At 52.6% G+C, this 13103-nt stretch overlaps 1 protein-coding gene across 2 annotated transcripts in view; it reads left to right on the top strand.

Annotated features, from left to right (window-relative positions):
* The first annotated feature begins 47 nt into the window (after nt 1-47).
* The window catches only part of PDPK1 (3-phosphoinositide dependent protein kinase 1), a 69876-nt gene continuing 56820 nt past the window's right edge, over nt 48-13103 (top strand). Inside the window, exon 1 of one of the 2 annotated variants that reach the window (XM_086376249.1) lies at nt 48-188. Coding sequence is in view for 1 of the 2 variants with exons in the window: in XM_086376248.1 (XP_086232374.1) it covers nt 4166-4579 (414 nt within the window). In the remaining variant the exon portion in view is untranslated. Of the gene's footprint in view, nt 189-4150; nt 4580-13103 lie in introns of those variants that run through there. The other variant, XM_086376248.1, reaches the window with a different exon arrangement.

Genomic DNA, 13103 nt, shown 5'->3' with positions numbered 1-13103 from the left:
CTGCCTTTCTGTTAAAAGAGGGAAGGATTCAGCTGTCTCATACCCTCCTTCCTCTCCAGGTCCTGCCAGGGCACAGTAGAGTAATTACCGGTTGAATCAATGCATCTGTGTTATGCATCTGTGTAGCTATCACTCAGGGCTGAAATGAGCGAGCAGCCTCCTGAACTTCAGATGGTGCTTCCTTTCTGGTATGGCTGTTTTTCTTAAGTTTTCCTCATCCGTCTGTCAATTTCTTCATTCACTTTTGTTTTTTAAGAAGCCACCTTGTGTGGAAGGATCATTTTCCTTTTTTTTTATCTTTAAAAATTATTATCATTTGTTTATTGTTGGCTGCGCTGGGTCTTTGATACTGCGCGAGGGTTTTCTCTAGTTGCGGTGAGCAGGGACTGCTTTTCCTTGCAGTGCACGGGCTTGTCATTGCAGTGGCTTCTCTCGTCGCAGACCACGGGCTCAGCGGCCGTGCAGCATGTGGGATCTTCCCGGACCAGGGTTCATACCCAAGTCCCCTGCATTGGCAGGCGAGTTCTTAAACACTGGACCACCAGGGAAGTCCCTTAATTAATTTTTTTCCTTAATTAAATTTTTTTACATGGTGAAATCTCTCATAGAAGCTATCATTTTCAGTATTTTGGGGGAGCCTTCTGTAGCCTGTTCTCCTTATGTCTGAGGAATCTTGGGACTTTTCCCCATTATCCATTTCAAATTGCACCATCTCCCTGGGTACTCCTGAGGCCCCACTTACTTGATTTTTTTCTCCCCCACAGCACTTATCTTCTAACATCCCATAAGATTTGCTTATTTATGATGCTTGCTGCCCTCCTTGGCCCCCCCCCCACACACACACACTGTCTGCCCTTCACCGGTGGTATCAGAGTACCACGAGGGCAGAGATTTTTGCTTTTTGTTCACCAATGTCTAGCATAGTGCTTTGCATGGAGAGGAGGTGCAGTGCATGCTTGTTGAATGGACAGTCTCTGGGACTCCCCTTTGTAGTCCTCCTATGTGCTTACTTCCTCATTTGGCAGAGCTCATCCTTCAGTAGCTTTCTGAGAAAGGGTGCTTGTGAGGTAGATATTTTCAGACTTCTATAGTTATGTGTATATTGACACGCACATTTAGCATAGAGTCTGCAAATTTCTTCGCATGTAGTTCAGTTCAGTCACTCAGTTGTGTATGACTCTTTGCGACCTTATGGACTGCAGGCTTCCCTGTCCATCACCAACTCCTGGAGCTTGCTCAGACTCATGTCCCTTGAGTCAGTGATGCCATACAACCATATCATCCTCTTTCATCCCCTTCTCCTCCTGCCTTCAATTTTTCCCAGAGTCAAAGTCTTTTCCAGTGAGTCAGTTCTTCACATCAGATGGCCAAAGTACTGGAGTTTCAGCTTCAGCATCAGTCCTTCCAATGAATATTCAGGACTGATCTCCTTTAGGATTGACTGGTTGGATCTCCTTGCAATCCAAGGGACTCTCAAGAGTCTTCTCCAACACCACAGTTCAAAAGCATCAGTTTTTCAGCACTCAGCTTTCTTTATGGTCCAACTCTCACATCCATACATGACTACTGGAAAAACCATGGTTTTGATTAGACGGACCTTTGTTGGCAAAGTAATGTCTCTGCTTTTTAATATGCTAAGATGGTCATAGCTTTTCTTCCAAGGAGCAAGCGTTTTTTAATTTCATGGCTGCAGTCACCATCTGTGGTGATTTTGGAGCCCCCCAAAATAAAGTCTGACACTGTTTCCATTGTTTCCCCATCTATTTGCCATGAAGTGATGGGAGCAGATGCTTCATGTGTAAGATGGTAATAAATATTGAGTCTCTCCAGGTTGTTCTTAGAAGATAAAATGGTTAGAATTCTTTGAGGACAAGGTATTAGTTTGTGAAGATTGAAGTATGTATAAAATAAGGGTTGTTGAGGCAGCTGAGTCCAGTGACTGAGAGCAGGGTGTCGGTGTAGGTCGGGCTCATTCTGAGTCCTGTGCTCTGTAACCTAATAACTCTATGACCAAGAGTAACCAAGTTACTGAAGCCTTGGCTTCCTTGTGTAAAGAATGATCATAGTACCTGTTGTTTATGGGGCAAAATCCGATACACTGCTCTGAATATACAGCAGGTGTGATTCATGTAGAATATTGTTGGATGTGGCTTGGCATGGGAATAAGAGGAATAAGAGCAGTGTCTACCTTGGACTTGCCTTCGTGTCCCCTGAGGGTTACAGTACCTGGAGTGGGGTGCTGCTGCTGCTAAGTCGCTTCAGTCGTGTCCAACTCTGTGCGACCCCGTAGACGGCAGCCCACCAGGCTCACCGGTCCCTGGGATTCTCCAGGCAAGAACACTGGAGTGGGTTGCCATTTCCTTCTCCAATGCATGAAAGTGAAAAGTGAAAGTGAAGTCGCTCAGTCGTGTCCGACTCTTAGCGACCCCATGGACAGCAGCCTACCAGGCTCCTCCGCCCATGGGGTTTTCCAGGCAAGAGTACAGGAGTGGGGTGCCATTGCCTTCTCTGTGGAGTGGGGTAACAAAGAGCAATTTACAGCAAAAGTCCTGGGAAGGATACCAGTGTTTTGACCCCCATTTCCATCTGCTAAGAATTATCTTAAGGAAAGAAGTAAGGGTGTGTCCAAGTGATCTATAGGGCCTTGTTCATGACATAAAAGTCTGGGAACCACTTCAGTATCAGGTGGGAGCTTGATCAATATCATAGATTTGGGGCTTACTAGGTGGATCAGTGGTAAAGAATCTGCCTGCAATGCAGGAGACACTGGAGATGTGTGTAAATTGCTCTTTTTTTAACAACTCCACTGAGTTGGGAAGATCCTCTAGAGGAGGAAATGACAACCCACTGCAGTATTCTTGCCTTGAGAATCCCATGGACGGAGGAGCCTGGGGGTTTACAGTCCACGGGGTCACAGAGAGTCGGTCATGACTGACCGGCTGAGCACAGAGGCATAGACTCGAGTCTTCCTCTGGTGGAATCCTCTTTAGCTCTTACAGCTGGAGAAGATAGAGATCCCGAGAGCCGGACAGGATACAGGAGGGCAGGTACATTGTTAAGTGAAAAGAGTGAGTGTCAGAACAGCAGGAGCCTTCTGAGTGATGGAGGTTACATTTGCCTTTTTACTGGTTATTCATTATTTAAATTTATTTTTGGCCGTGCCATGCAGCTTCTGGGATCTTAGTTCTCTGACCTGGAATCGAACCCCAGGCTCGTGGTAGAGAAAGCTTTTAACCACTAGACCACCAGGCAAGTCCCTCCCTATTGGTTTTTTAAGGTTTGTAAATAGAGGACTGGATGCCTGGACAAATAGAAGTCGTATAGTCTAATTGTCAACCACAGCCTCTGGCATGTGAGTATCAAGATTCTGGGTCTGGTGATAACAAAACTCAGGGAAAGCTACAGAGTTATGCTATGCCTCAGCTTCCTCATCTGAGAAGTGAGACAACAGTAGCTGGATGCTTGTTCTGAGTAAATGAGATTAGACATGAACATTCCTTACTGAGAGTAAGCACCGCTGCTCAGTGATTAATTTTGGCCAGTGAGATTAGGGATTCACTTATCTTACTTTTACTTCTCTTTATTGTCTAAAGAGTTGTGTTGTGTTTTTTTTTTTTTAATTAAGTGAAGATATATTTCTTCAAGAAACAGAAAAGAAGATATTTTTATATATAAATATATATTTATTTTAAAGATATTTAAAATATGCAAACCTTCAGGTAACAAAGTGATTCTAATTTTTTTTTGAAATAACATCATCTTAGAACAACAACGTGAATGTACTGAATGCCACTGAACTCTAAACTGATTAAGGTCTTAAATTTTACCACAATTAGAACAATAATACCACCGTCATCATCAACAATAACAACTACGAAAAAGTTAAAAAGTAGAGAAGGAAGTCCTGAGGTAGTCCCTGGGACTCTCAGCAGGGATGAGATGGGACGGTTTTCTGCCTTACAGCTGTGGCTTTAGAGCCTCGTTTTGCTTCCGTGAGCACTTCTCAGTTTTGCAACTAGTGAAGTTGCTTCTCTCGGTGTTTACTCAGAGCCCCGCTTCCGAGTCCGCGCCGTGCGGCTACAGCCCAGCCGCCGCGCCTGGGGCGTGACCTTGGCCGCCGCGTCCCCGCCCGGGCGAGCCTCAGTTTCCCGGTCCCGGAGCGAGGATGACAGCTCGCCGGGTCCGCGCGCAGCCCCGCCCCGCAGCCCGCGGATTGGCTTTCGTGGGGTCGCCCCCCCGCACCGGGGCGGGGCCGGGCCGCTCCCGCCTGCCAGGCCCCATCCCGGAAATGCGGCTCGGGGGCGCCGGCCGGGCTGGCCCGGACCGTGGCAGAGCGACGGCGAGGGCGGCCAATGGGCGCAGGCGGCGGCGGCGGCCCGGCGGAAGTCCCGCCCGGCGTCGCGCGGGGGCGGGGCGGCGCCGGGGGCGGCGGGCCGCGGGGCGGGCGCAGGATGAGGGCGGCCATTGCTGGGGCTCCGCCGCGGGGAGGAGGACGCTGAGGAGGCGCCGAGCCGCGCAGCGCTGCGGGGGAGGCGCCCGTGCCGACGCGGGGCCCATGGCCAGGACCACCAGCCAGCTGGTGAGTGCGCGGCTGCCGCCCGGGCGCGCCGGCCCGTCACCCCGCTGAGCGCGGCGGTCGCCGGGGCCCGGCAAGGCGGGGCGGCCCCGCGGTCCCGGGGGCCGGGCGGCGCCTCTTCACCTGCGGCGAGCGGCTGGGCCAGCGACCGCGGGCGCCGTCGGGGCGTCGCTCGGCCGCCCGGCGAATCCCGGGCCCGCCTGAGGCGAGCGCTGGCCCGGCGGGGGCACTGACAGGCGCGCGCAGGGCGGGGGAGGCCGGGGAGGTGTCACCGGCCCGCCGCGGTGGAAGTGCTTGGAAAGTTTGTTTTCGGCGCGGCGCGGCCTGTAGCCGAGCCTCCGGGGTTACCTTTCGGACCGTCTGCGAAGAAGCCGCCCTGGGCCTTCACCTGGGACCGGTCCCTGTTCCTCCGCTCGCCGCCGAAGCGGGATGTGCGAGTTCTTGCCCGGAGCACCTGATGCTCGGGCCCCTCCGAATTCCCGGTTGGGATGGAGTCCGATGCACTCGGGTGCGCTCCTTTCCCGGCCCCGCGGGGCTGCGTGTGGGTGCTTTGCGTGCCTTTGGGCTCCACTCCGGCAGCGGAGTGATGGGACGCCTCGGGGAGGCCAGGCTTGAACCCACCGCCGCGGGCTGGTGAGCGTGACCGGGCGGAGAGATTTTAGGGGGAAGGAAACGAAGAAGCGCTTGTTGGGTTAAATGTGTTGGTGAATGTATCGCTAGTGTTTCTGTGTTTTCTGTGTGTTGCTAAAAGTACCCCTACTGTGTTTATGTTTGTCCTCGCTTAAGTTCGGGAGTCTTGGGAAGACGGTTTAAGGATTTATACCTTGGATGCAATTGTGAAGTGGGTGCTGGATGAAGGTCTAGACTGCTTACAAAATCGGGTTCAAAAGGCGAATCCCTCCAATAGAGGAAGACCCAAGAAATTGACTCGACCCCTTATTTTTCTTATTTTCTGCAGTAGTGGCTGTTAATCTTTTTGATAGGTCATGGACCCTTTAAAAACTCAGGGCTTTTCCGAATTTTGTAATTACTTCGCGAGGTTCTTGAACCTTCTGCCGCTGGTCCGTGGACTCGAGAATTCTGCTTTGTAGAGATGGGTGATAATCTGAAGTGTGAGAGGAGGAAGACCTGGGCAGGTGAGACAAACGGTGAAAGGCAAGGGGATGTTTCTGACTTTTGCAACATGTATGGCCGTGCCCTGGGGGGCCTGGACTACCCCGCAAAAAACACCAACTAGGCTGCTTGGCGGCCCTCAGTGGTGGCTGGGGCTGACAGATTGTGGAAGTTTGTGAGATGAACTTTCACACAGAGATGCTGTGGCAATGCAAGGTGTGCGCTCCGACGGCCTCCGGGGAAGAGGAAAAGAGCATGTCATCTCATGGTCTCGGTAGTTCCACGTGACGGACACTTGACATCTGGAGGTTTCTGTGCAGAAGGCAGCTTTTTCGTACAAAAACGATGAAATCCAGTGAGAAGAAATGGGTTCCAAAAGAAAGAATGGACGTTCCCATCAGGAAGTGAGAGGAGCGAGGCTTTCATGTTCTCATCAGCTAGATTTTCCCCACCTGTCTGGGAGAACACGCCATGTTTCCCATCAGTAGTGGCAGAGATGCCCCCAGTAGTGGGTTTTTTGTCTGAGGACAGATGGATTTGCGCTGTTCAAGTGAGTTTGCACCTGGATTTTTATGGTGGCACTTTATGAGAAGCCCCCCACCCGATTATTTTCCTGTTTCTTTACATGTGTACAGCCAGCGGGGCAGCAGAATGAGTGGGGAGGTCTGGAAACGGCCCAGCCCGGTTTGATACTAAGGTGGGCCGGAAGCTGTCAGAACCGGGTGTCGAGCTCTTACTTTAAGGCGGGCCCTTTGCCAGATAGTGCTCCTCGTGCTGCTGGGCTTCCATCAACAGTGTCCTGAGGTCAGTGTTGCTCCCATTTTACAGGTGTGAAAGCTTCAGTTTCCACAGTGCGGAGAGCTGGAGTACCCATCCGATAGAGTGCAGTTTGAACCCACGTCTGACTGATGGCAGAGGCCTGGGCGCCACCCTGCCTGTCCCTCCTGGGAGTGGTGCCCTGAGAGGGGGTCGCAGCCTGCTGTCTGCGGAAGTCCTCAGTGCCACTGCCCAGGACATGTTTCTGGGGGCTGTGCATGTCCTCAGACTGCCGTGTACGAGGCAGGAGGGACATCCTCTCCTAGACGGACAGAACACTTAGTTACTTCTCTAGGCAGATGGCTGAACTCTGTGACCCCTGGAACTCGATTCAGCCTCTTGTCGTCAGAAAGCCGCTGTTCCGAAAGAGGCTCTGGTCCCTCCTTATTTGAAGGCTGGTTTTCTGAATGGTGAGCTTGGGAATCCTCCCTTGGTGAAAAGCTGCAGTGATGTTGTTAAGGTGAAACTGTTGGCTGGGGAGAGTGGTCCCGCGCGTGCCAGGGTGGCTTTTGCAGGGTGGCTGCGTGTGTGGGCGGGTGTGGGGAAGGCTAGCAGCATGGAAAGAAGTGGGCTCTGGCTCTCGCGTGCCCTTGTGCCTAGCTTCTCCTCGTGCAGCGCGTGCAGAGTGATGCACCCCACCCTGCCGCGCTCACCGAGTCCAGTCCAGAGCTGGCAGGTGGGGGCCCTGTACTCACATACTCAGGAAGGGTGGACTTGTAGGTTTGCCCTCCTCTCTGACATGTGTTTAGTAAGAAGGACTGCAGCGCAGCTTAGAGCAGTACAGGCTTTGAAGAGAGGCTTTGGGCTGCTCCTCAAGGCATGACCGGGCCTCTGGGCTGCCTGTAGCAGTGGTGTGGGGAGGAGGAAAAGGCAGCTCTTGGGTGGGCCCCATTTTCAGCCTGTGCCCTCCCCCACTGACCCACCCAGTGGTAGGTTTGGGTGCCCGGAGGGCAAGTGTGTTACGAATTGGGAAGTGGTGCAGAAGGCAGGGGGTGAACAAGGTCGGTGCCTTCCAGCTGGTGGTGTGAGGAGAGCCTCCACGGGCCCTACACTTTGCCCCTTCCTGAGGGGGAGCTTCTGTGGATGTGGACTTTGATGGAGTCCCACGTGATGCTTCACTTCTGTGACTACAGAGCGAGGAGCCACTGCTGAGGAGTGCTTGATGCAGAAATGACTCCCTCAGCAGGTGCGGGGGTGGGGCCAGCGTGTGCGTGCTCTATGCCTGCCCTTGTGAGGACAGCTGGCCGTAGGGGTGCGGAGCACAGTTGTTTTGAAGGCGGGTTCAAAGGGCAGATCAGCAGGGAGGAAGTGCTGGTGTGGAAACTGTAGATTGGGACATGTATCGTTAAGGCCTTTTCAGTAATGCATTCTTCTCTAACTGGGTTGCATTCTTGTTCCCTGTGATACCAGACCCTTTAGAAAATTATTTGAATATTGAGAACTAGTTGTGTATCCAGTCTGTATACCAGTCAACAGGCAGAGTGCATTTTTCTCAAGAGCAGTAGGGGACCTGTTTTGATGATGTCTTAAAAAGAGAGAGGTCTGTTGGGTTCATGGTGGTTCTTGGGGGTCTGTTTTTGGTGCTTGGTGCTGATTGTGTTTGTATAGTTGCACAAAGTCTGGTTCTGTTCTCTTGATCTAGAAAATCTTAATAATTTAAACTGACATTTTTACTCCAAGAAATCCCAAGTCGTTTTGAATGTGTTGAGAGAGAGTTCACTGTAAAGGATTTACATCTGTGGGCTTCAGATCTCTTATCAGAGCAACTGGTTCAGGCGTCTGTCTACATAGTTGGATCACACGTGGGCTCACAGAAGCGAGGGCTGACCGCACCGCAAGCTCTGGGCGAGAAGAGGCACAGACCTGACCTTCGGGCCGGCACCTGGGTGCACAGCCATCTGGAGTGTGGCCGAGGGCCTGATGACGGGGCGCAGAGCTCCTGGCGGCCCAGTGACCTCCTCTGTCCTACAGATGGGACTGTGTGTCCGCTGTACCAGCCACGTGCAGCCTCCAGAATATTTACAGGTGTGGTTTGAAGGTATGTCTGGAGGCCCACGTCTTCTGCCTGTTTGTGGAGCGGGTGGCAGGTCTGCCCACGCTGGAGAGGGCTGATGAGAGGCTGTGTGTGTGTGTGTGTGTCTCTCGGCAGTATTGCAGTCAGAATTCATCCGGCTAAAAGCTTATTTAACAATGAATTCATTGTTAAAGTCTCATTCTTCAACCTGTTCTTTTTTGGAATTAATTTTAGCGCAGCAGGAGTTGTATCTCAAAGTGACAGCCGAATATTGGATGCTGTCAAGAAAGGTTGATAAGATTCGCCGGGAGGCTTGGAGCCTCATTGAGGTTCTCCTTAAGTGCCATGGAAAGCTGTGGGGCTTGGAGTTCACTTTTCTGTCCCCGCCCAACCCCCGGATGCTGCGAGGTTGGGAGGATCAGGCCGCAGGGGACCCGGAGAACTACCACTGCAGGGGGAGACCTTGTCTGAGCGTGGAGGTGGGTGCCTGTGGATGCCCTCCCGCAGTGAAGGAAGGACGCCATGGCGGGTCGTGCTGCTCTCCCGCCTGGTGGTGCTGGAAATGCAGACACACTCTCTTCTTCATTCTCCCTTTTCTGGTGAGGAAGTGGGGGGCTGCTGGGGCTCCCCAAATTCTGATGCTCCTGTGCCTTCCCTCGCCTCTCCCACCCATCACTTAGCTCTCCTCCATGCCGGTCCCCGCCGTGTGGCTCTGTCCCAGGCCTGCCCAGCCCAGGACAGGTTCAGGATCTCCGACCGCCAGGCTCTCCTCTCCAGTTCTCCTCTTGGCCTGAAGAGATCCCCCTCAGGGGAAACATCCCTCCCCGCCCACCCCAACCCCCTGCTCTGAAGCCTTTTCTAGCCAGTCAGGTTCTTTGTGCCCCTTCCTGCCCTTGGTCTGCATCAGCTCTGACTACATTGCCATGTTCTGTTTCTCTGGAATGGGTGTGTATAGCTCTTGTTAAACGTGTCTCCCTGAACTTGGAGTCTCTAGATGGTTTCTGTTACTCTTTCTCATGCTTTTCTCTTCATGGTTTTCATCCCTGTCATAGTTGTCACAAGCCTGTCTGTCTGACCTTTGCTGTTTATTAACAAAGACATCTCTGAATCCTGCATGTTTGTTCTGACTTCCTGTGTTCAGAGCTGAACGTGTTTGAGGGGCAGAGGGTCTCACTGTAGTCTGTTTCTTAACACGAAAGCTTTCCAAACAAGAAGTCAGATGGTTAAAAGCATGGTCCCACGTTCCATTTCTTCATTGTGTAAGGGAATGTAATTCAGAAAGGAGACATATATACATTATACTTTGTTCTTTATACATATTGTACCACCTACCTGAGCCTTGAAAGGTTGTATTTCAAAGCCGTTGGTTCTGTTTTATCCTACAGCCCCTCCCGGGAAGTTTGCTGATCAAATGCTGGGTGAAATCTGGGTGAGTGAGGAGTCAGGGTCAAGTGTGCGGTGCTCTGGGCTGAGGCTCGCCACGTTGGCACTGCTGCCCTGCTCTGGACCACTGTCCTCACCGGTCAGACCTTGAGTGTCTAGCCTGGAGAAGTGCCAGCGTTGGCGAGGTGGACCCTGACTGCAGTCAGGGCGTCCCTAGCGGATTCTCGGACCAGACGCCAAGCTGCTTTCCCCCCGTGCCGGAAGCAGCCACACTGCTGCGGTCCCTCTGGCACACCTCTCTGCTGCTTTGGGGCAGGTCAGAGGGAGCGTTTCCCAGCCCTGGGCTCTGCTCTGTTTCAAGGAGTGCCCTGTCCCAAGAGGAACACGTGCTCCGTGGGTGCATGCGGCCCTGGGTGTGAGGGGCTCCACCTTCCTGAGACAGCTGTGTGCTGGTGGTCCTGGGGGAAGCCAGCACTCTGTGTTCAAGCAGCCTGCTGCCTTGGGGTTTCCTGCTGGGCACCTGTGCGCGGCCGTGCGGTGACTGAGTGAGTGTGACTGAGCGAGCCAGCAGCCTGGGAGGAGGGCGGCGGTGGACGGGCACTTGAGACCCCAGCGTGTGCCCACTCTGGCTGCGTGCAGAGCATCTCCTTCGGGAAGTGATGGGAACAGCCCAGTCTCTGGGAAAACTGCCCGAACACTGGCTCTGCTCAGGCACGTTCTCAGGAAGGTCTGATCCACAGCGGCTGGGGCCGGGGGAAGCAGGTAAGTTACAAGCTCAGCAGCTGGATCACTGCTGTTTCTGGGGTCTTGTCAGTTTGTGACCTTGAGCTCTTAGCTGTTGGATTTTCCTCTCAGAGTGGCCTGTGACTTAACCTGGACCGGAGGCTCTTCCTTCATTGCAGGGTCTTAGGCGCTCAGCTTGCGCTGCCTTCTTTTCCCATTGTTAACTCATTTTTTCTTTCTGCAGTTTGGCGTTTTTCTTTCAGGGTTTTTTCAGAATTACAGTCTGCTGATTGTATGTACGTAGCTGGTTATTATCAGATACACAGTTTTAAAAATTGCATCTAAATATAGATTATATTTGTGAACCTATTCTCATTCCTGAAAAAACAGAACTTGTGTCCTCTAAATGCCTTTTTTTTTTTTTTTTAATAAAATCTTAGAAAACTCGCCTGGAAGTGGCTGGCACTGAGCTTTGTGTCTCTGGGGTGGAAGGGGGCGAGGACGGCCTGGTCGTGGGGTAGGAGAAGCGGCGTCAACAGAACAGGTCTCCGGGCTCACGCCCTGAAGGAATCCTTGGGTGAAAAAGGCCACATCTGCAACTCGGCACTGCTCTGTGAGCCCCGCCAGCCATGGCCCTGCCTCGGGGAAGGAGGGAAGTGGCCAGCAGCACCGCCATTGCAAATGGTGCCCGAGGGGAGGGCAGTGCCCTGCCAGGAGGGGGTGGCCAGCCCTTGTGGGGCTGCTGCTGTGAGAAACCCAGAAGGACCAGGCCCCAGGGTGCACGGGGTATGCTGAGCAGGGGCCAGTCCCGTCCGCAAGTGGGGGACAGGCGCGGGGGATGGCTGAGAGCGGAGACGTCTGAGGAGGGGGCGCCCCTTTGTCTCTGGGAAGACAGGTGGGCTGTGCTTGCCGTGCTTTCTTGGGGCACCTGCTGTGCGCCCAGTCCTGGATGTCTTGCCGACTGTGCATGCTGAAGAAGGTGGTGGTGGTTGGAAATTTATACTGAGCTTATTCGGTGTCCGGGTTTTTCCCTTCCTGTCAAGTGTATTATTTTCTTTCAGTAGCCATATATTTTTCAAATTAGTGTTCAGCGTTGACTCTGAGTCGTTGTTTTGGATACACCCTGCAGCATGCAGGGTATTAGTTCCCCAACCACGGGTCATGCCTGTGCCCCTGGAGTGGACACGCAGTACTGGACCACCAGGGAAGTCCCGACTCAAGTTTCTAATGACACGGGATATCTTCAGATCCTTTCAGTTTGCTTGACCAACCTAGACAGCATATTAAAAAGCAGAGACGTTATTTTGTCAACAAAGTTCTGTCCAGTCATAACTATGGTTTTTCCAGTAATCATATATGGATGTGAGAGTTGGACTATAAAGAAAGCTGAGTGCCAAAGAACTGATGATTTTGAACTGTGGTGCTGGAGAAGACTCTTGAGAGTCCCTTGGACTGCAAGGAGATCCAATCAGTCCATCCGAAAAGGAAATCAGTCCTGAATATTTGTTGGAAGGACTGAAGCTGAAGCTGAAACTCCAATACTTTGGGCACCTGATGCGAAGATCTGAGTCATTGGAAAAGATCCTGATGCTGGGAAAGGTTGAAGCCAGGAGGAGACGGGGACGACAGAGGATGAGATGGTTGGATGGCATCACCGACTCAATGGACATGAGTTGGAGTAAACTCCAGGAGTTGGTGATGGACAGGGAGGCCTGGCGTGCCATGGTCCATGGGGTCGCAAAGAGACATGACTGAGCAACTGAACTGATCAAAATAACCTTCAAAACAAACTTACTTTTAAAATAAACTTGATTTTTGGAATAAGTTTAGGTGTATAGAAAAGTTGCAAACACAACGTGGAGTCCCTGTAATACCTATCGTCCCCTTTCCCGGATGTTAGCATGTACACAGCCCGGCCACATCCATCAAAACTGAGCCCTAACCCTGCCAACACACTGCGACTCCACTGCAGACCTGCTGAGCTTTCCTCAGTTTCCCCCACCGTCGTCTCTCTGTCCCAGGACCCCACCCAGGGTACCACATTGCGTTTGGCTGTCACGTCTCCAGGGTCCTCTCTGCTCTATGATGGTCTGTCAGTCTTGTCTTGTCATGAACCTGATGCTTTTGAAGAGTGCCGCTCAGGTATTTCATGGACTGTCCTGCAATCTGGGTTTGTCTGATGTCTTTTGGTGATGAAACTGGGGTTCTGAGCTCAGGAAGAATTCCAAGCATGTCAGGTGCGCCTGGTGCGACCCGTCGCGTATCACTGGCAAGGTGGGGAGTGGCTCCAGGTGACTGGAGTCAGGCCTGCGGTCCGGCCCTGCCTTGCGGCCCTTGCGGACGGTGTGTCCCAGGATGGCCGCAGTATTTCGCTTGGGGAGGGACCTTCCTGCTCGCCCGGTCGGATCCTTCTGGTTTCCAGATGAAGACAGTTGGGACTTGGAGGGCTTCTGACTTATGTACTGGGTTAGGACTGGC

This window comes from Bos grunniens, chromosome 25 (assembly GCF_055505025.1).
Source record: "Bos grunniens cultivar Pamir isolate PY7600 chromosome 25, Bosgru_T2T1.0, whole genome shotgun sequence".
Taxonomy (NCBI): Eukaryota; Metazoa; Chordata; class Mammalia; order Artiodactyla; family Bovidae; genus Bos; species Bos grunniens.
Note: the sequence above shows the minus strand (reverse complement) of the source record. Positions and strands in the feature narration are given on the sequence as shown.